Source organism: Lemur catta, chromosome 11 (genome assembly GCF_020740605.2).
Source record: "Lemur catta isolate mLemCat1 chromosome 11, mLemCat1.pri, whole genome shotgun sequence".
In the NCBI taxonomy this organism is placed as follows: domain Eukaryota; kingdom Metazoa; phylum Chordata; class Mammalia; order Primates; family Lemuridae; genus Lemur; species Lemur catta.
In genome coordinates this window covers 54,913,534-54,937,567 of record NC_059138.1, presented here as the reverse complement: position 1 = coordinate 54,937,567, position 24,034 = coordinate 54,913,534, and the positions used below count along the sequence as shown (strand labels likewise).

At 39.0% G+C, this 24,034-nt stretch overlaps 1 protein-coding gene across 1 annotated transcript in view; it reads right to left on the bottom strand.

Moving 5' to 3' along the window:
- The window catches only part of LOC123646979 (neurabin-1-like), a 180,004-nt gene extending 174,174 nt beyond the window's left edge, over nt 1–5,830 (bottom strand). Inside the window, exons 1-2 of the mRNA XM_045564150.1 lie at nt 5,765–5,830; nt 1,970–3,558 (exon numbers count right to left, since the gene is read on the bottom strand). Of these exons, the coding sequence (XP_045420106.1) occupies nt 1,970–3,337 (1,368 nt within the window). The 5' untranslated portion in view covers nt 3,338–3,558; nt 5,765–5,830. The remainder of the gene's footprint in view (nt 1–1,969; nt 3,559–5,764) is intronic.
- Between the last annotated feature and the right edge of the window lie 18,204 nt (nt 5,831–24,034).

Here is a 24,034-nt window from a genome sequence, read left to right as displayed (position 1 = left end):
TTGTTTCACAAATCTTATGCTTGATCTAAATTCTTGATGAAATGTGTTAAACTTAAATGTAGGTAATTTATTTTCACTCTTTGCTATAGGAAATTCAGTCTCTTTATTATATGAAAATTAAGAGGCAAAATGCTTATTGTTATAAACAATAGTAGCAAAAATCACTTGAATTTCAAAACATCACACCCAAAAAGCTGGTTTGTTCACATATAAACAGAGATAATTCAATGACAAGTCCTTTAAAACCTATTAAACCTACTATTGCGCAGTTATGTTTTATGCAGCACAGGACCCAAATACAAGACTGGTGTCCAATTTGGTTGAGTGGGTGGTGCTCTACTTGATAAATTTTCAGAAGCTGTTATCCCCCCATTAAAAAGTCAGTCTCTGGGTTTAACAAACTCCTTGAAGAGTCCATTTCAGTTATTCCTGCCTTGCTCAATGTGAAATAATGTTATTTTATTGCTTTCTTCCTAAAGGACAGAAAGATGATATTCAAAGGGGACAGGAATAGTGAAATTTAGGAGCTCTCTGAATATGCCTGGGGGAAAGGCACCTTTCAAGACAGTGCCTAGAGTTGGGGTTTAGGAGTAGGGAAGGAAGATGGGAAGGAGAAAGAATAATAAAGCAAGGTGGTAAAGCACTGCAAAGAAACTTAGCTCACTTTCCAACTAGATTCATATCTCTAGTTGCTTTTAAACACAATTTAACTTGCCATGGCCCATTCTGATTCAGAACTTCTGCCTTACACTAATATAATGAAGGTTTGCCTGCTAACACCTGTAAATAATTTCATAGATTATAACTTAATTGCAAAATAGTATTTCATAACTAAAGCATGTCAGATTTCCCTTTGAATTTTCTATGTAAATTATGCATCTTGCAGCCTTACTTGGGAGTTCATAAGCTGGAAATGACAATAGACAGTGATTTTAGATTTTGAGGGGAAAATTTACAAAAATATGGCATCAAATTCCAAATCTATCTTACATACATACTGTGTAAGCTAGAAGCCCCTAAAGATGGTTTCAAACTATACATTCTGCCACCATAACCCTCCAGATTCCCCAAGGACAGCATGACAGAATCTTAGGACTGAGCTGGTGGGCTTTGAAAAAGCACTCCAGGAGATTCTGATACTCAACCAACCACCCCCTGCCCCTATTGCCATTACCAGCTAATAAAGCTAATAATGTTCCACCACCCACCGCAGATGTACTTTGTGCTATTCTTCTATACCAAATGTTAACTAAGTGAAATCATTAGAATAGAGCATCTGAATTCAACTGGCATTTATCCAGTTTTTAAAAGGTAAAAATAAATCCATGAATGGCAAATCAATTTTATTTGCTTTCGCAAAATTTCATTTTAAAGCTAAATAATTTTGAACTCAAAGCTGTTTACAGTCAAAGCTTTTCAAAGTATTTGTCAGCTAATATATTTCCACAAATCAAGTTTTTACCACCAAGTAGCAGTACCAAAGTCCCAACAGCATTCCTCACAATCCACTTACAGTTAAGTAAGGAATAACTTAGATTTTTTAAGCAAGTAAGTAAAGAGCATTATTTCAAGGTTATCATAACTCTCCCATTATACATTATACTTCATATCTTACAATGTAGAGATACATAAAATACTATTATTCATAGGTAATTTAGGAAAAATTAGTTAAAGTAACTATATTTCAAACTGACACTCCTGATTTTTCACATTATTCATACTCCAATCCATTGGAATGTATCTCACAATCCCCAGACTTGTTCAACTTTAATATTACTGGTTTATGCCATTATAAAGCATTTGATATCTCTCAAACTCCAAACTTTTAAAATCACCTGACAACAGGTGTGCATCAAAAATCTTGAATTCCTTACATAAACTTCTAGTAGTTGTCAAATCTATTCTGCATACAGTTAGGTCTCCACACTAAACATAACCTCAAGAAAACAAACTAAGAAAACATACTTACCTTAATAGGAGAACTACTAAACTTAATTTTCCTATTTTCTGGGATGTCATCTTCTTCTGACAACCCACCGATTTCCGAGTACTCCATAGCAGGCTGATGGTAAGAATTCTCATCACTGTCTTCCTCCTCAGTGCCTGTCCCTCCCCAGTCTGATTTATACCTGGATCTCACCCTATACACATTATAGTCACTGTGCATATACACATGGGAACTCTCAAAATTACTTGAATCTTCAGGTGTTTCTCTTCCATAACTGGATGCAGAAGCATCAGGAGAGGGGAAATCACCACCTGCAAATCTTCTCTGCTGTTGCTGTGCTGCCAAATTAGCTTCAGCATCTTCTAAAGGTTTGTTTTTTGGTGAGGGGATTCTGTATCTTGACATTGTCTTATTTTCAGCACAAGGTTCTTCGGTAATGTCACTTCTGCCAGGAGTCTCCTGGTTAGATGTGGAGTCTTCGGCTTCCTTGCTCTGCTGGTTCTCTTCACTGGGTATCAGAGCTAGAGAGCTACTTTTAGAAGCCACTTCTAGCACTGGAGTAGTGTGACTCTTCTGAGCATCCTCTGTATCAACATCTTGTTTGTTTGAAGGAGCCCAAGAATTAGAATCCTTAAGGTGGCCAAAGGTATCAAGATTTGTAACAGTAACAGATGGTAAATTCAAGGGATAATGCCCAGTCACTGAGTATTCACTGTTCTCAGCCTTCTCAGAAATGATGGCACTGGGGGAATCAGTGCTCTCAAATACTGCACTCAGTTGACTCACTGTTGGGGAGACAGCCTCAGTCCGGGAGCTGAGGCTGTCCAAGGAATCAGTGCTGCCTCTATTGGACTTGGAACCAACCCACTCATCCTGAGGTTCACTCCCCCCAGCTTTCTCCTTTTTTGGGGAATAGCGGATGTTTTGTCCTGACTCATGCACACTTCTCTCAAACATCTTCCGAGTCTCAGTGAACTTAGAATATGAAGGGCCATCGTACATTGTGTCAAATCTACTAATTCGTTCAGAAACAGAAGACTCCAACTTAACAACAGAGCCATCTGTTTTTTCCAGAAATTCTTTGGGCTTCATTTTCCTCTGAGGAGAGGAATGTACACCTTTCCCCCTTGTTTTGGCAATGACTGCAGCATTTTCATTGGGTTCCATACCCATCTGCATAAATAGATTTTTAATTCTGTTGACATTAGAGCCATATTTCCTCCCCCTGCTCTGCTGGGAACTCTCACCTTCTTTTGTTTTTTGTTCCCCATCTGACTTGGGCTTGTCAAAGGTACTTTTCAGTGCCTGGAACTCAGTTCTATATGCATTCCTGTGAGGAGAGGCACTTCTGAGAGTGGTTCGTTCACCTGAAGACTCGGCTTTCAACATTTTTACTTCAGAAGTGAAAAGCCAATGTTCATAATGATCAGAGAAAAAAAAAAACCAAAAAACAAAAATACCTCTCTTCTCTAATCACCAGTATTTGGTCAAGAAAAGTACCTCTCAAATGGTATACTCTGTCAGTAACTGTCCCAACAGGTGTATTAGGAAATTATTCACAGTCAAGAGTTACACAAAATGCCTTTTTCAAAGCAAGATTAGAGGTTCATCTGTAACAGAAAAGAATGAATTTCTGAATTCATTTACTTATTTGAATTTGTTTAGTCAATTAATATATACTTTATTTTCCAAGCCACATGTCAAACAGTAAATTACTTATTGAAATAGGAAGTTAAAAGTCAAGTAGTTAAAAGTTATCATTCTGATTGGTCTTAGGTAACAAAAAAGTTTCATTGGGAATCCCTACCAAAATCACACACACACACACACACACACACACACACACATTCATTCGCAAATACAAGTTACACATAAGTACATATGAAAGCAATACTATAGCCCAAGTTTTTGTTGCTTTTGTTAAGTGCCCTTTAAAGAAACCAGCAGTTCGTTGATTTTTAATAAATCATAAAACTGTCGAGAAAATCAACTTAATTTGGGATTCTACACAATCAGGTAAAATTTATTCTAAGTATAATCAAAAGTTTGGAATCTATGTTTACAGACTCCAAAACATGGCTACAGACACTTTTTTCTCTTTTTCTGGCACAATATTCTCATCTACAGCACCTCCAAAGCAACACTAGTGCAATTTTAGACCAAAACAAAGAGAAAAAAGTTCTTGAATGGCTGTAAGTTTCACTGTAAGTTCAGTTATCTCAAATATTTGGAAGTTTCCTGACAGTGGATATTATTAATGATGGAGTGGGATGTAGACTATCACGGGAATAAATGCATAAGAATGTGAGGATCAGAAAGCAAATATACCGTGACACCTCTTTTCATAGCCCTGATTTGTTTATTCTTTCTTGACTCTAACTTACTACAAGCTCTAAACCTAACGCAATGCATGCTTGCTGGTATCCTTTAGCCCCCAGCTGGATTTTATATCAATATGCCAGCAATGAATACTTCAAGATATGCTAAGGAGCAGACCATGCAGTACTAAAGATTTTTCATTTTGTTTCTGTTTTGTTTTGATATTAGACAGAGCCACATCACCCTCACGCACAATCAGCTGAGGAAGCACACACTTTTAACTTAAACCGTCTCCAAACTCGGCTCCTGGCCCAGCACGCATGCATGGCCCATGCAGACAAACAAGAAAGGCTTCAGAGTGTGGTGCCTGGTTTTTTTTTTTCTTTTTTTTTGTAAAGCATCGACAATCTCTTTTTACCCCTGACATTTTTTTTTAAAGCTATAAACACCCTCCCCTCTCCCCTGCACACGCACCCCATTCCCTCCCCCGCCAATTCGAGCCCGAGGGGGCGGAGGCGGGGGCGATGGGGCTGCCAGGGGATTCAAAACCTGCCCTCACAAAAGACAAACATAAATAACACCAACTTGAGAGGCAGCCGATTCCCAAGCCTGGTTCGGGACGCAATCCCTCGGCCCTGGGGCAGGGCCGGGAGAGCAGGTGACGCCAAACGCTATGGTAGGAGGTCGCAGTCTAGCTTTGTGCCAAGAAGCACCTGAAGTCCTAACACATTGGCTGCGGCTCCCGGCGGCTGCCAGGCGGATCCCAGTGTGGCACCGGGAGAGACGAGCTCCCTGGCCACATTTAAAAAAAAAAAGAAGGAGAGGAAAAAAATTACAGGGTAATCATAATAAATCCCTTTGTTTTTCCTCTCAATGTGCCGGGAAACAATAGATCCCACTGATAATGCCTCCGATCTTCAACCTATCGCTCCTGCAACCACAACCCACCCCCACCCCCAGCCTGCAACTCAGCCTTTGTACATGCCGATTTTTCTCCTCGTCTCCACCCTCCCCAACTCCTCGCCCCGCGCACAGCCTCCCCCTTACCCGAGCGCGAGCGCCGCGGGCGGGAGGGTCGGGCCGCCGCGGCTCCCACCCCCTCCTCGCAGGCGCCCCCCGCCCGCCCCACGGTGGCCGCGGCGGTTCGGCGGGGCGCCGGCCCGCTGGCTGCCCTTCCGCCTGCTCCGCACGGCGCAGCGCGGGAGGCGGCCGCCACTGCCGCTTCCCGTCGCGCTCCGGCCCCCACGCGCGCCCGGTCCGCGCCGGGCGGCCCCGGGAGGCGCGGTGCGCCCCCCAACGCCACTGCGGGCGGGCGGCGGCCCGGGCACGGGCGCGCCCTCACACTCGGGCCGGCCTGGGGCGAGGGGTGCCGGTCGGGGAGGGGGCTTGGCCCACGTGCGGTCACCGCGCCGGGCCGTCTGGCCGGCCGGGGAGGCCGGGGTGTCATGGAGGAGAGGCCGCAGGGGTGAGGAAGGCCGGGGGTAACAGGTGCCTCACCTCGGCCGATGGGATTAACTCTAGGGCCGCAGAGAGAGGGAGCCCGGCAGCAAAATCCCAGGAGAGGGAGAGAGAGGGAGCCTCTGGCGGCCAAGGAAGGGCGAAAAGCACCGGCCCGAGGCGAGGCCGCCCCACCCCCCTGGCCGTGGGCTAGGGGCCTCTCCGGCCTGGGGCAAGGCCACCTTCCCGTTCAGGTGGCTGTTTGTTCGGGAAATGGGTTCTTGGGCTGCCCGCTGCCGAGGCCCCAGGTAGTCTGCAGTTAACTCCGTGACCCCAGGGCACACCAAACCCGGGCCACTCCTCTGCCCGAGAGGCCAAGACTTAGTTAGGCCCAAGTGTGGCGTGGCCTACACCTAAGAAAAGTGAGTCTGGCCAACTACTCATCTTGGCCTTAAGGTCCCATTGCTGAAAGGAAAGGAAAGAGGAAACCTTCTGACTTCACTGACTGGGAAGCGTTTTTCAGCCCCACCCCTCCCCCGCGCCCTTTTATAAATGCTCACAACTCCTTCTCCCACCCAAAAATACCGGAAGTGTTACAGCCTTACTGCAAAATATAAAACTTGTCGTGTCAATACAGACCTTTAAACCAATCCTCTCCAAAAGCCAATGGGACAGAAACTCTTAATAACTTTTTAAGAAGATAACAACATGACTCTCAGAGAGCTATAAAATGAACACGGGTCAAAAATTTTACTTGACTCTTTAATTAGGGCGGGAATCAGCAAGATAATTGCAAACCCATTCAAATGAGAAGGTGAAGAACAGACATATAGGCAATGAGGAAACAGACAAAGCTGCTTAATATTCTTCAGGGCACTGGAATATAATGTTTAGAATTATCTGTTTTACAGGGCGGTAACCAATTGTTCTAAGGAACAAAATAAACTTGCATTTCTATAGATAAGAATCACTACATTATCATAAATTTCTACAGTTTACTGAGTAGTAAAATGGACTAGTGAAAGTCAGTGAAAGTTGCAGACTACTGTAGAATCACAACACTGGAGCCCTGGCAATAATATCTGGCATTCCACTGAAAGGACAAGCAGTAGGTAATCTTTTGCTCATTTCAAAGTCTTTCACTAATTTCCCGAACAGAACTATTATTATCCCAATTTCACAGATAGGAAAACCCAGGTTTAGGTGTTGTAACTTACCCACAACTTTATTAGCTAGTAAATAATTATGGCTGAATACAAACCCAGGCACGCCTGTACACAGAATCTACACACTCTTGGAGCAAAATCTTTCAATTTTAAAGGAATTTTGTAGCTACTCAATTCTATATATTTTTTTTATTTTAAACAGTGAGGTTTTTTTTTTTTCTTTTTCTTCAAGCGTCACCAAATTCTGGGTCCTTTCCCAAGAAATTGGCATTCTCTGTCTACAAAGTGGATGTCACTTCTGTAAGCATAAACAGATGCGGCAGGCAATGTGAGGGGGCTGGGGTTCCAGTCTCCACTTTTGGAAGAACATTTGTGCTGTCTGGGATATCTAGTGGAAAAGTTCCTGCCATTTATTTGCAGTATGGAAACCAGGTTTTTTAGGAGAATAACCTAAATAAATGTAGAATCTAATCACTGAGTTCTGTCTGTAAAAGAGGGGGCAGAGTTGGCAATAAAATCAGTCTTACACCTCTTTGCAAAAAGATGATTCATACAGAAAAGCAGCCTAAAGAATTTGGTTGGTTTGGGTTTTATTTTTTGAAAATGTGAAACTTCTGGAAAAATTCATACTGAAGGAATGATAGAGGTTTAGAAACATAATGCTGAGAATTTAAGATTCCTGGATTGCCCATCATGGACCTTCCAGTTCTAACACTTACCGGGATGTTTGAAGGGTCTGCTAGACCTGTGCTAATGCAATATGTGTGGCTATTTAATTTTAAATTAACTAAAATTAAATACAATTAAAAATTCAGTCCCTTAGTCACACAAGTCAGATTTGAAAAGTTTGATAGCTCCATGTGGCTAGTGACTACCCTATTGGACAGTGTAGATGCAAAACATTTACATCATGAAATTTACATCGCAGCACTATAGACCAGTGCTATTCTAGACCACATTTGTACTTCATGAAATAGGAGAGTTATACCTGTATTGACTTTAGAAGGGTTAACATAATTCATTAGACCACTAATGATTAGAGGTTAGAGGTCATAAATTTTACATGTTCCAAATGGAAAGGGGCAGAGCAGTTTTGGGTGTGAAAGGTGAACTTCAGTATTGACATGCAAAGTAGCCAAAATGTGTTTGGGGTGGGGGTGGGTGTTCTCAGTTTTCATATATCCTTTCTCAACCTTTCATAAATCATGTGGAATATTGTGGGCCGTTATTTTCATTCACTTTGCAACCAATAATAGCAATGATTAGTAAGAATAGACCACAAAACTAGTGGATAAACAAAAAGTACAAAATGTATTCTACATGGTTTTGGGGGTTTTCTCAATATATTTTTTAAGTTTTCATGATGGATATTGTAAGCAGCTATTCAAAGAATTAAGTTATTCATGTGTGTAAGTGGAACATTGAGTGCAGCTGTGAAATTAAGCCTACATCAAGCCTGCATCAAATTTTAAGAGTAGGGAAAACTGACTAAGCTGGACCCCAAGACTACCTACTACACCTTAATTTATAGCAGAAAGGCACCTGGCTGGTTGTGTGTTAACAGAAGTTGATGAAGGCAGAGAAAAGAATAGAACATACTTAAAGGTCTCTAGACTAGCTTCTTTATGGAGGAGCCAAAGTAATGGGAGAGCAGCTTCTGTAGGCAATTTTACACATTATTTTAGCATAAAAGGATATTTTATTCATACAACTGTTTCCTTACCAATACTATTAATAACAAGAAAAATGTTTCTATAGTGATGAGGCAGCTTGTTTACCAAAAGTTTAGTTATAACTGCTTATTTCACATTTGTAAATATCACAGAGTGATTTGTTGACTTCAATCTAATATCAACTGAATGTTGATATTCAGTTTTCTTAAAGGTCCAGCTTTTTAAAATAACCATCTCTATTTAAGGGTAAAAGTCTAAGTTTCCATCTTCTAGTCTTACAGTGTTTCACACACACTCCATTGTAGAGGTAGAATATATTTCTCTAAAATAATCATAGAGTCCTCAGACTCACACTCGGAATACAATGTCAGCCATATCTCTGATCAGTCTGACTTTGTGATGTTAGCTATAAACCTAAGGTGCAAGGTGTTATTTCTGCCCAAATAAAATGATAATGATTCAGCATGGCTTTCTACCTGCACTCATGGCTTGGGCATGCCATTGAAAATTTATGCCATCATCTCGGCCCATTTCCCATTCTACAATACATCCAGTGTCTTAGCTTTTCAGCCTAAAAGTAGGTTCACAGTAAGTTTGAGTATTTACTTTTATTTGCTACAAGTAATAAACTGTAGAACTTTTGAGGATTCCTTAAGGTCATTTTTAAATTATAATACTATCTTAGCTCTACAAATAAACCTATGTTTAGGCTAAAGTGATACATACTCTCTTTCGTCTCTATTACTACTTTTTTTTGGCTGCCCATACAAACTACAGAAAAACAAGAGTTGTATTGGACTAGACATTGGTATGATATTTTCATTACCGTCGTCACTTCTAAGGTGGAAGCAATAGCTACTATAACCATTCTATTTAGTTTTCAGTTTTACAATGGTGCATGCTGCATGTTTAAAGACAAGTGTGAAGTATTTCTCTCTTTCTACAGAATCTCATTTTACTTTCAACAAATTAGTCCCTCTAGCAGGTAGATTCTAGTAATGGTACTCTATCTGCCAATCCTCCACCCACAGATTGCACCTGAACTCTGGCATCCTTAGGATTGGCATGCTGTCGATCCTACTTCAGAATACTTTGTTATTTCAAAACTGAGACAAATGGGAGAGGCACAGAGATCCTTCACTGAGAGAACAGTTAGTGAAGTGTTAAATGGAGATTCAAATTGAAGACATTTTACTGTAACTCACATTCAGTACTCTTATACCCTAGTGATGCTAAACCTAGTTCTTGAGCTGTATGATAGCACAGCTCTTCTTTGTACACAACTAACAGGGAAAATAGTTATCCAAGACACTCTTGGTTGTGAAAATCATCAGAAAGGAATCAAAGAATAAGGCAGGTATTTCAGCAGCTCTATTCCTTGGAGAATTATCTATTAAAGTATATAAATAAACAACCCTATGTGTCTACAAATGGGAGATTTCTGTGATTTTGTTTCCATTTCTAGTCTAGTTCTAGTAATAAAGTCTCCTTGAGGAGGTTTATAATAGTCCTGTTTTATTAAAAATTTACATTATAGCAGACTGCCTTTTAAGAAAATTCTAATATTTTATTTGTACATGTGATCATCTGCTTTTAGAAATAATTCAATAATAAACTTCCTCTGAAGTTGTTAGTACATTTTTCATAGGTTCTTAAATAGCCATAAATCCAGATGTCCATCCAGCATAGACTTTTATTAATTATCATTATTTTAACACACTGTTTCAAATAAGGTTTGAAAATATAATGCCTCACATGTTTGCACACCATTAAATTTCTGACTTGGATGAATAATGGACACGTACCCTCCTTAAAGGTTAAAATTGTTTTAATTTTAAAAATTAAAATTAAAAAAAATTAAAACTTAAAAATTAAAGAAAAATTGTGGACACCAAAGTGGTATGTGTCTATGCAAAAAGAAAATATGCTATTTATTTTCAATATTTTTAAATTTTTTAATTTTTTAAAAATTTTTTGTAGAGATGGCATCTCACTATGTTGCCCAGGCTGGTCTCAAACTCCTGGCTTCAAGAGATTCTCCCCCCTTGGCCTCCCAAAGTGCTGGGATTATATGTGTGAGCCACTGTACCTGGCCTTATTTTCCATATTGAATTTTGACAAAAAAACATAAACAATAATCTAAATATTTATTTCGTGAATACAGAAACAGCAAGGTGGACCGTTAAAAGCAACTTAATATCTAGCTATGTTCTCAAAGGAAATGAAACTCATATTTTATGGTAATGAGAATAGAAATAAACACATTAATGTGAGATGAAATTGAATTGATATGAACTCAAATTGTAAAAGGAGTTTAAATAGCAGAGGTTTAAAAAAAAAACACAAGATATTATCTCTGCCAGGAATGCAAATTTGACCTGTTGTACCTTTAAAGGGAAGGAAATTAAATTTTGTGGATTTTTAAAAATTGTACTTTATTCTAGAATCTAGCAATCAAGTATGATTTTATTTTGCAAAGCTTGAATAATTTTTTTATAATAAGGTTGGTGGGGTGGCTCATGCCTATAATCCCAGCACTTTGGGTAGCTGAGGCAGGAGGATCCTTTGAGACCAGGAGTTCAAGACTAGCCTGAGCAACATAGCAAGACTCCATCTCTGTCCAAAAAAAAAAATTAGCTGGGACTACAGGCATGCACCTGTAGTCCCAGCTACTTGAGAAGCTAAAGCAGGAGTAAATTGAGCCCAGGAGCTCAATTTCTTACAATAAATTCCAAATCTGTGAGTACAGTGTACTATAATGTAATTTATGCAAAGTGTACATATTTTACAAATTCATAAGTTGAACTCATCTCGAGAGCCTCAGAAATTAAGCAAAGGCAGGAATATACCAAATGATAGACTACCTCATGCTTACCCAAAGGAGAATTGGACCAAGGCCAAATGAGGCATTTAGATGCATAAATAAATAGCCATTTATTGTGTGATGTAATTTTGTTTTCTGAAAAGCAAATGTACCTCCAAAAATCTAACACTAAGATTAAAATTGACACTGAGATACTCTTGTATGACTGCTGACCCAGAAACTTACATATTTACATAAAGGCTCAGTTTCTAAAATATTTGTACGTCATCATCACCTCATTAAAACTGTTATGATCTCTTCTGTGGGATTTTCAAATCACAAGGTTATTGCATACTACAGTGACTTTTATTTCACTTTAAATAAAATTGTTTCCAATTATGGAATATATGACTTCTCTGCAAGATTCTAAACATATGTTTGGGTATGTAAAACCTAAGAAATAAAAGGACCAAATAATTCAGAACTGACCGAGGGATCAATAAAAATAACACAACATGTTTCTAACCAGAATTGATTTTGAATAGTTCTTGGCAGAATTTAGACCTTAAAAAAAAAGAAAGAAAGAAAAAGAAAAGGAAACCGCCTTATAGTTTCAAGGTTAGATTCAAAAGAAACCAATTATGTGGCCTACAGAATTTGTATTAAATAAGTTAATGTTCCTTTCTCATAGAAAGTTTGACTATCTGGATTTTAATCCCTGTCATAGTGCTAGACACCAAAGATAATGTTACTTGTCTTTGTGTTTGTAAAGGATGCTTGGAAAGCAATATAAGAAAACATAAATTATATTACAAAGCTTGGAAATTATTTCTCTTTGTTTAGAAGTATCATATTCACTGGCCCTAAACCTTGGGTGAAAATGAGAATCACCTGGAGAGCTTCAGATTCCTAGGTCCCATGCCAGCCCTTCTGAATCAGAACCTCTGGGGTAGGATCTAGTGTAAACTCCAGAATATCCCTAAGGTGATTCTGTTGTACAGCTGGACTCAGCATGGATGTTTGGGAAACACTAACAGGATGATGTAACTGATATTAAAATCTAATAAGTTGTTAGTGTCTAGTACACACCTAAAGTTCTCACACTTGAATTACTATTTTGTGGACCCTGTATGGTAGGGTTGTCATATCCCCTCTTATGGGACCATGAATAGGATGTATCATAAGCTATCCTAGCCACATCTTCCCTGCTATATTTTTGGTTAAGGAGGTCTGCTCCTGGCTCTTTGGATAAGATGATAGTGGCAGCCGTTGCTTTTACAGTTACTGTCCTGATCAGCTCTCTACATTGATCCAAATAGTCTAAAAAATTTTTAGGTAAGGTACTCACATTTCCAAGAACTGAAAAGTCTTGAGTCCTTCTGCTCAAAACAATCCTCTAACTTCAAGACTATCCAGAAAAACTTTAGTCTCATAGAATTTATTTAAATTTGTGATTACAGTAGTATGTTAGCTACCTCTATTGATTTCAGTAGTTTTTAGACTAACTGGTGATTACGTCTCAGAGCCACTGAAATTCTAATTCCAACAGAAAAAGAAATTATGGAAGCAGCCAAATATTGAGTACGTTGCTGTGAGTTTATTTCATGAAAAGATTATAACTCCCATACATATATAAAAATGAAAAAGTGTTAGTGATTTTATTTAATTCATTAGTGAAGAAACTGACAAGGTATTACAACTAAGTCAAAGAACATTAATTTAAAAAAATTATAGTCAGAAATATTGAAATTAAAAATGTGGTATATGTATATCATGGAGTACTATTCAGCCCTAAAAAAGGATGAATTAATGCCTTTTGCAACAATTTGGCTGGAACTGGAGACCATTATCCTCAGTGAGGTATCTAAAGACTGGAAAAATAGATACCATATGTACTCACTATTAAATTAGAACTAACAGATGAGCACACGTGCACAGAGGAAGTAAAACTCAGTGGAAATCAAGCAGGGGGGAGGGGATAGAAGAGGAGTGAAAACCTACCTAACAGGTACAACGAACATTATTTGGGTAATGGGCACACTTATAGCCATGACTCCAAGCATTACAAGAGCGATCTATATAATAAAAACATTTGTACCCCCTAAATATTTTGAAATTTTTTAAAAACACAAATTGACATTAAAATCTAAATGAAAGCAAAAATGGCCTTTTCCTCAGTGAAGGAGGGAAGGCAAGTGAATCTCCACCTGACAGAAGTTATAAGTCCATACACAGGAATTATTTTGCACTGTTATCAGCTATCTATAATTTAGGAAGGTGTAAAATAGCTCAATGATAATGAAAGACTAGAATCAAATACCTGGGTGGGTGTAATCTAAACAATGTAGAATTTTCAATTGAAGTACAATGTTCTCCTTACAAAGTCAGACAACAGGGCCTCTATAAAGTTTTTCTTTTCATTTCCAAATGCTTACATTAACAATTTTGAGCTATGCACAGAAATGTTCATAGTAGTATTACTTATCATAATAAAAAAAAAGCAGCACAAATGTCCATCGAATGGTGAATGAATAAAATGTAGCATATTCATACAATGGAATATATTTGGCAATAAAAAGAAGTGAAGTACTAATATATACTACAACATAAACAAAGCTTGAAAACAATTTGCTGAGTGAAAGAAGTCATCATCACAAAAGACCACATATTACATGATTCTGTTTACACAAAATGTCCAGAATAGGCAAATCTATAGAGACAGAAAATAGATTAGTGGTTGCTTAAAGCTGGAGCTCAGGAGTTAGAGCTAGTGAGTGATAGCTAATGGATATGGAGTTTCTTTTAGGAGATAAAAAAGTGTTCTAAAATTAGATTATGGTAGTGATTGTACAACCCTGTGAATGTGCTAAAATGCATTCAATTTGTACTTTTAATGGGGCAATTGCATGGTATGTGAATCCCATCACCATAAAGCTATAAAAAAAAAATCTTTGGACTAATCAATATTAAAGACCACAGCCCATAACCAATTGTCTTGATCTAGTATAATGTCCGTATTTTAAATCAACTTTATTAACACTGTTGTCTGTCATTGAATGGTTCTCTTACAGGATTAGATACATGAGTTACATTACAGCTTAAGAATTGTGGAGCTAAAACTAAGTGGAATAATTGAGATTTTTACAGTTATATGAGAGTCTACCCACAGTAAGGAAACAAAATTGGAAATGAAAAATGTATGTCTGTGTACCAAAACACTGGATCAATAACTCCATCCTCTGTTGGGATTCACAGAATCTCTGTGACTTGAACTGAGTTAATTAAACCTTGCCTAAAATCCTTTTTTGGAATGCAATGAATATAAATTAATATATAAACAATTCTCGATTTGACATATCTAAAATATTAGAAGGGAATATGTGAGGTATTCATGGACAGATAACCTCTGTAAATACCTGGTTTTATTTGCTTGTTATTCTTTTCTTTGTTTTGTCAGATGTCTCATAGTCAGTTAAAATTTTTTCTACACATAAATATGTATGTGTATGTCAAGCAATGTGAGTGATTTTTAAACAAATATGTCCAAAATTTGAATCCAAATGAGTCTTATCACAAAGCAATTTTCTAAGTCTACTCAGTAATGAATACCATCATACTTTTTGATGGAATTGAACATTCATAAACAATCTAAAGTCATTTGCAGTCAAATATGAGAAGAGAAATGAAAGTGTGTGAGTCCACTTTTATAAAATAGCTCAATAACTGGATCAGAGGCTGGTTCATAACAAAAGAAGAGTTCCAAAGGATGGTTTTTAGCATTATTTGAAAACGCATATTCTTGTAAGGAGACAAGATTCATTTCAATGCATAAGTTATATATTTATTTTATTGCATTTTAGTCATACCTCATTATTGTCACAGCTACAGCTTAGCAATATTTTATTGTAATACAAAAATATTTTACAGAAAAATAAAAATAATTGTTTATAATGTAGTTATACTGCACAGCTTCATTGTACAATGCATGTAGTTAATAATGCATAGCCTCACTATACAATGAGAAGTTGTCCCTGACACACTAGATAATGTATAAGAAGCTGACCCAGAGCATTATCTCATAGCCAGTTTTCACTGTTAAAAGTGTGACTTACCATTGAGAAAGAAGAACAAAGCTGCAGTCCTCACACTTCCTGATTTCAAAATGTATTATCAAGCTACAGTAATCAAAACAGTATGATACTGGCAAAAAGACAGACATATAGACCAATAGAGAACCCTGAAATAAACCTAGATGTATATGGTCAAATGATCTTTGACAAATGTACCTAGGCTACACAATGGGAAAAGGATAGTCTCTTCAACAAATGTTGCCGGGAAACTGGATATCCACATGCAAAAGAATGAACCCATACCTTATACTATATACAAAAATTAACTCAAAATGGATTAACGACCTAAACATAAGATTTAAATCTATAAAACTTCTAGAAGAAAACAAGGGGAAATCTTCATGATATTGGATTTGGCAATGATTTCTTGGATACAACACCAAAAGCACAGGCAACAAAAACAAAAATAGGAAGGTGGTACTACATCAACCTTAAAAACTTCTGTGTAGCAAAAGAAATAATCAACATAGTGAAAAGGCAACCAAATCATGGAATAGGAGGAAATACTTAAAAATATGTATCTGGTAAGGAGTTAAGATCCAAAATACATAAAGAATGCAACTTAACAAAAATCCAAACAATCCAATTAAAAAATGGGGAAAGGACTTGAATAGGCATTTCTTCAAGGAAGATATACAAATGGCCAACAAGCATATGAAAAGATATTCAACATTACTAAACATTAGGGAAATACGAATCAAAACCACAATGACATATCACCTCATACTTATTAGGATGGCATTATAAAAAAAAAACCCAAACACAAAAAGCAAATAACAAGTGGGCCAGGCATGGTGGCTCACACCTATAATCCTAGCACTGTGGGAGGCCAAGGCAGGAGGATTGCTTGAGGTCAGGAGTTCGAGGCAACCTGAGCAAGAGTGAGACCCCATCTCTACTAAAAATAGAAAAAATTAGCTGGGTGTGGTGGTGTGAGCCTGTAGTCCCAACTACTCAGGAGGCTGAGGCAGGAAGATTGCTTGAGCCCAGCAGTCCGAGATTGCTGTGAGCTAGGTTGACGCCACGGCACTCTATCCAGTGTGACAGAGTGAGACTCTGTCTCAAAAAAAAAAAAAAAAAGAAAAAGAAAATAACAAGTGTTGGCAAGGATGTGCAAAAACTGGAAACCTTGTGCATTGCTGGTATGAATATAGAATGGTACAGTTGCTATGGAAACCAGTATGATGGTTCCTCAAAAAAAATTAAACATAGATTTACCATATGATCCAGCAATTCCACTTTTGAGTATATATTCTAAAAAATTGAAAGCAGGGTCTCAAAGTGATTTTTGTACACCCATGCCCACAGCAGCATTATTCACAATAGCTGAAATGTGGAAACAGCCTAAATGTCCATCAACAGATGAATGGATAAAGAAAATGTGGTATATGCATATAAATAGAATATTATTCAGCCTTAAAAAAAAGAAGGAAATCCTGTCATATGCTACAGTATGGATAAAACTTGAGGACCTCATTCTATGTGAAATAAGCCAGTTACAAAAAGACAAATACTGCATGACTCCACTTATATGAGATATCTAAAATAGTCAAACTCAGAACAGAAAGTAGAATGGGGGTTGCAATAGGCTAGGGGAGTGGGGAGGGAGAAGGGGCTTGTCCAATGAATATAGAATTTCAGTTTTGTAAGATGAAAAAGTTTAAAACTCTATTGCACAATAATGTACATACAGTTAACAGCATTTTCAAAATGTTAAGATGATAAATTTTATGTTATGTGTTCTTGACCACCATTTTTAAAAAAAAAACAAACTGTGATTTCATTGCTGCAAGGAGAGCATACAGCAAAGAGAACCACTTTTACATGTATATGATCATTCCTCCAGAATCATCAAAATCAAAGTTAAATGGCAGGAGAAGGTAACTTGTACATCAGTGTACTTTACTAGGTTTCAAATTTCTAGCTTCACAAATGCCCCAGAAGGTATAGAAATTGCTTCTTTATTTTTCAGGCTCTTTATTTCTTAGCTGTGTTATAAAATCCTACAACATAGATGAATGGCATAAGTGAAAAAGATGATTCACTAAAAGCAAGTTACTTAGAGATGCAAACAGTTTGAGACCTGGCTTAATTCTGGTCTGCACTAAAGGCGTTTTAAAATGTAGATTTTATTGTTATGCAGGTTTGGATAGTTTGTATAATTTCACTAGGCTCTGGGGTGTAGAGGCTGTCTCTAGTTGTCAGATACCTGGCTCGGGGTGATTAGGGCAGGAGAAAAGTGACCCAGAGCACAAGCAGTTCCAAGAGAGCTTGATAAAGGAGGTGGTTGGGGGTTTGGACTCTGAATGGGTTGGTTTGCATTTGAAAGGAATGCTCCCAGGGAACATTCACTATCTCTTGGAATTAGCTAGCTCTGGGAGGGGCAGTCCTTCCAGGGCCAGGAAGCCCTCAGATGTGAAAGTATCAAAAATACAGAAAATAAAAAGACAAAAAATTAATACAAAAGGAGAAATAGATTTTAAATAACTTTATTAATTTTCTAAGAAGGTTATATTTTTTCCCCTACAGGGTTCATAAGAATTGGGCAATAAGCAATTTAGGTCATACTCTTTGGTAGGAATCTGGAATAAATATATTCTGTTTAGCCAAAAAAAAAAAAAAAAGGCAAATTGATATGCTCTGATAATCAACTAATTGTCAGAATGGGAAAATTTCTTCTTATAAAAATTAAGGCTGCCAAGGAGGTACATATTTGAATAGAAATCCACTCCACTTCCAACAGAGATGGACCAAAGGCCTATTTGTAGGCAAAGCCAAGATTTTCTTCGAAAAGTAATTCTGGGTCTTCTTAGTACTTAGTTAAATAAATAAAGGAGACCTGAGTGTCCTACTCCAGAAAGAAATAGAACTTTGCCGTAATTATTTTTGCCAGGGAAATATTTAAAGAAGATGATACCTAAAATAACTCAACAAAGCTCCCATAAAATATGCGATCTTTAAAATATAATATTCTAATGACCCCTCCAAGATTAACTATATTCCAAAATATATCTCTGGGTATATTGACTTGCTTTTGTCAATGGAAAAGAAGACAAATTCTGTAAAATAATTTAAGGAGGTTTATTCTGAGCCAAATTTGAGGACTGTGGCCTGGAGCCACACCCAAGAAGCCTTGAGCAAGAGGACTCGCTGTGGCTGGTTACAGTTTGGTTTTATACATTTTGGGGAGACAGTAATTACAAGTAAAGTTATAAATCAATACATGGAAGGCATACATTGGTTTGGCCCAAAAAGGTGGGACATCTCAAAGTGGGGGATTAAAAGTCATAGGTGGGTTTAGGGATTAAGGCGGGACAATTTGAAGCAGGGGCTTACAAGTCATAAGTGGATTTAGAGATTCTTTAGTTGACAGTTGGCTGAAAGAGTTAGGCTTTGTCCAAAAGACTAGGAATCAGCGGGAAACGAATGCTTGAGTTAAGATAAGGGCCTTCTATCTTTTATGCGACACTGTACTGTAATCAGGTTGGGAAGTAAACCTCATTATAAAAACCTGTTTACTGAGATTTTATTATTTGTAGGTGTGACTCACTAGGCCCCCTTAGAAAGGAATTTTTTGGGCAAAGAAAAAGATCAGAGTTCAGTCTTCAATCTCCCATATAGGGTCATTAGGTATAAGTTTATCAAATGTTAGCAAATATCTGCCCCAAACGATAATCTACATCTTATACTGGTTGCTCCTACGACATTCTTTCTGGGAACAATTTAATAAAATCATACTATGTTGAGGTTATATCTAGTTCATTGACAATAAAAATATTTCATCAGGACATTTAATTTAGCTATATCTCCTGTGGACTACATTTATTACATAAAGCAAAGCATATCATGAGCTAAACCCATACATGTGATCAATTACCCAAATGTAAATATATGTGTATGCATAATTTTGGATATTATTTTCATAATTTATAAGTGCAGTGGCTTCTTAAAGTTTGAGGCTGGTGAGTAGAAGGGGTGGTTTGTTCCACCTGACCTGTGACTGGAGTCACCCCAAAAGCAGCAGCAGAGGAATTACAACAAGGGAGGGCCCCAAACCATCCTGAGATGGGGCTGGTTGGGATTCAAAAGAAAGAAGCACTAAACTCCAGGGTGATCAGTCTAAAGCATTCATTAGGGAATTTACATACAAAGTGGGCTGTAGCAATCCTCGGGATAGAGAGAAAAGGGGTATTCTACCTAGGTATGTTTGCAGTGTGGGGTGGAGGCACAGAATTTAAGTGAAGGTTTAAGGAATTTGTCTCAGGGCTGGGACTAGTTCCCTAGATACCTTTGTTAGTGCCTGGGATTAGCCAAGGTTTGGATTCAGGCCTGTTGGGAAAAAAACTACAGGTAGCTGGATCCCAAAGTGTTCAAGGCATTCTGTGACTTTTGGTGAGAATACAGAAATGGTGGCAGAGTGGCGGGAGGTGAGCCTAGTGCAGGGGTTCACTCTTGTAATCCAAGTGATTTGGGAGGGTGGGGGCTTGAGGACAGGAGTTCAAGACCAGCCTGGACAACATAGCAGGACTCCAGTCTCTAAAAAAGTTAGCCAGGTGTGGTGCACCCACTTGTAGTCCCAGGTACAGGAGATGGCTGAGTCAGGAGAATCTGTTACCGAAAGCTTGGTACTTGCTCATGAGGCCACATCAGAAGAACAAGGACAAGTGGTTGAGGAGAAGGAAAGAGAAATGTATTACTTTGCCAGCAAAGGAGGAAAATGGTAGACTATCATCTCAAAATCCAGATTCTTGTCCATAAACAGAAATACAGAGCTTTCCAAGGGAGGGCCCTCAGTTCTAGGCTATTGTTGTTTAACTATAGTTAATGATTCTAACTGTCCCATCTCTGCCAAAGACAAAGCCATGACCTCCACCCATGTGCAAGGCCCACCTAGACCTCCACTGGCCAGACACTGGGCCTGGGATGGAGCTGACAGTTCACCTGAGCTATCTCCTGCAGCACAAAAAACAAAAGCCATTTCCCTGCCCCTTCCGACCAGCAGCCTGGGGTAGGGATGCAGGTCTCAGTTCCCAGAAACAGTGGGGGATGTTTTAAAGAGACAGAAAACATCTTTTGCTGTTTTGTTTTGTTTTTTTTTTCCCAGGCCATTCCCTCTGTTACATATTCCCCACTCTCAATTTTACACTTCCATATCTATGGGAGGAGGGGCGATGTAGTCATCAAGCTACTTCCTGCTGAAACGGGGATGAAGAAGTTTTAAATGGAGGGTTTATACTTATGTATGTTATTTTAAAGCTTTGGAAGTATATTTACAATTGCAGATTATCAGATGAAAAAAGTCATAAGCAATAACTACAACAGTGAGGACTGGCAAGGCAAAATGGACTGTTACCTTGTATTAACAGACAATGTCTGGTCCAGGGCTGGGTTAGAAAGAAACTCAGAACCTCTGAATGCAGAGCTGTTAGCTGCACCCTGTAGGTGATCTGAGAGACCAGCTTCTGTAAATTTAGAAGTCATATACAGCACCAAATAAGGTTTAGGAGGACAAACCCAGCAGCAAGACAGATTAACAGAAGAGGCTGTAGCCCAGAGAAATCCTCACTAAGGAGTTGTCTCTCCATCCTATAGACAGAAAAAAATAACCAAAGAAAGATTAGTAAAAATATTAACATTTTCATTTTTTCGTTTCCTTAAACAGTTACTTTAGATTGCCTAAAGGCTGGCCCCTCCACTGGGCACTTGGGTCTTCCTCTTCCATGGGACGCCTCTTTGCTCTGATATGATGGACCTAGGATTTCACTTCTGACAATTTCAGTGAGGTGTGTTATTAGAGGCACTTCATAGGGTCCCTTTTACTTCTCTGCTTCCAACTGGGGCTGAGACCAGAAAGAGGCAAACTCATGCGTAGTGGTTAGCACCTGACCCATTCATTTGACGTACTGTTTTACTCTTTTTTTTTTCACTCCTGGTTATATGACCTCAGGGTATCAGGATCTCTCATATTTCTTAGGGGCTTCACTTAAGCCTGCTTCTGAGGGCTATCCCTGTCCCAAGGAGGACAAACAGCAATACCCTATCCCACTTTTCCACATCGATTTTAGAATGTATGTAATTTTTATTCTAGACATAGGACTTTGCTTATTTGCTGGGTTACCTCCCATTTAGAAGAGGGTCTATTATCACCCTGTATGGATGAGGGGAGCCTATGAACATCTTAACCTGTGGGATCACTGAGTCCACCATGTCCAGCTCCTTGGAGAAACGGTTCACCAGGTCCCCACTGGGTGTCTACTCAAAGAAGATCATGGACAACCACAGGACACTGCGCTGCAGATACAGGTGTAGACAGCAGGAAGCAAAGATTTCTCCGCTGGGCACTGCCATGGGGATAGCCAAACACGGTGATACCTCGAGCTGTTGAGCTGTCTCTGCAGCTGCCTGTCCAGGGCCTCCATCACCAGCACGCTATTCTCCATTTGCTTGGCCTCTTTTCCTGGACTATTAATGCCCATCATCCCGCCATCCTCCAAGGCTTGTTCCTGGTGGATATACGCAGGAACTCGGCAAAGGCCCCATCTCTGGCCAGCACCTCCTGGTAGGAGCCCATCTTGGAACTTCAGAAACTTTCTACATTTCGGTAGGACAAGCCTCTACCCAGCCTGAAAAGATAGGGCCACCCATGTTGGGCTCCCTATGCAGCAGGTCTCCTGTCTTTGGATTGCTTTGAGCACACAGTTAGTTGCAAATGGGGTTCTCCCAAATCCATTAAGCCATTATACCCCTAATATGTGCATTCATGCAGATGCCTCATAAGAGGCCGAACCAAAGCTTTAGGTAGGAGAACAAGTCTATGGGAATTTTGTCTCTACTTAGCTGTGCCATCCCAAATGGCAAAGTCCCAATCTTTATTTCTAATCTAGCTGGAGTAACAAGACCCCAGAGAACAGATCACCTCCAGTGGCCTCCTTAGCATCTCTACCAGTGGCCTGACTTCTTTTTGCCATGCTGGCCACCTGTTTGGCTTAGCCATGGCCTGTATCAAGGCTACTACTTCAGTGGCAAACTTTTAATATTCTTATTTCCTGTCATTAGAAGACCCCTTGTCTTTCAAATGGCACTATGAGCATGCACAATCATAAAAGCATGTTTAGAGTCCGTATAAATGTTTACCTTTTTTTCCCCCTTGATAATTACAACTTAGCTTCCTGGGCTGAAGTCCCAGGTGGCAGTGTCACTGCTGTGATCACTGCATATCCAGCCCCTTGTCTATAAAGCTGTTCCCATCAGTGCTCTGGCATCTGCTGATCTGACAGAGCCATCGTGCTAAAGTACACAGCTTCCAAAACCTCTAAATAGTCATGTTGTAAAGGCAAAAGGGTGGCAGGACTGAAAATAGGCACAGTCTTTAATAACAATTTATCAAGGAGGTCATTTTCTCACAATATTGTTCAGTGGCTTTGAAAAGTATGCCACTGGCCTGGAATAGTTTCCCACCATTTGTACTAAGACTCTGGTTCCTTGTTTTTCATATAATATTATTTACAAGTCAAGCAAACCCAGAGTGGGGCAGTCATAGGTTGTCCCCTTAACGGCCTCATGCAAAAGCGTTACCTTTAGTCTGAAGTCTGGGATCCAGGCACCATTCCTTAGGAACTCCAGATAAGTTAATACAAGTTTACAAATCTGTCTGATTGCAGGTTTCGCAAGTCCCCTGCTAAGCTTCTATCAAACAGGGCAGGAGAGCCTTTTGAACTCATGAGGCAACACAGTGCCTGCCATTTAAATGTAATCGAGTATCATTTAAGTTTTTTCAGCTGCTTGCCTAGGGCTGCCTCACTGCCACCTGGCCCCTCCCTCACTGCTCCCTGTCTGGCTGGGCACAGATGGTGCTCCCCATATATTGTATATTGAGCCCTAAAAGGTTTTTGACATTGCAAATATCACATGTCCCAATCTGTTATGTCTCAAACTGCTCGTGTATATCCTTATGTACTTATTTATTTATTTATTTATTGCCTTCCAGTTTGTGCCTTTGAGGTTTTCTTTAAGAAATGCTTGCTTCCTGGCCAGGTGCAGTGACTCACACCTGTAATCCTAGCACATTTGAGAGGCTGAGGCAGGAGGATCGCTTGAGGCTAGGAGTTCAAGACCAGCTTGGGCAACGTAAGGAGAACCCCATCTCTACAAAAAATAAAAAAATTAGCAGGGCCTGGTGGTGCGTGCCTATAGTCTCAGGTACTCAGGAGGCTGAGGCAGGAAGATCGCTTGAGCCCAGGAGTTTGAGGTTGCAGTGAGCCATGATGATATCAGTCACTGCACTCTAGTCTGGGCAACAGAGTAAGACCGTGTCTGGAAAAAAAAAAAAAAAAAAAGGAAATTCTTTCTTATCTCTATACCACAAAGATATTTTCCTGTATTATCTGTATTTTAACATATTGGTTTTGCTTTTCACATTTAGGTCTCTCATCCATTTGGAGGCTGCCTTTCAATAGAGTGTTAGGTAGTGTTCATGTGTCATTATACTGAATTATTTTTAAGGAAAATTACCACACAGTCATTGTAACAGCTATGAAAAACAGGGAATAATGAGTTAT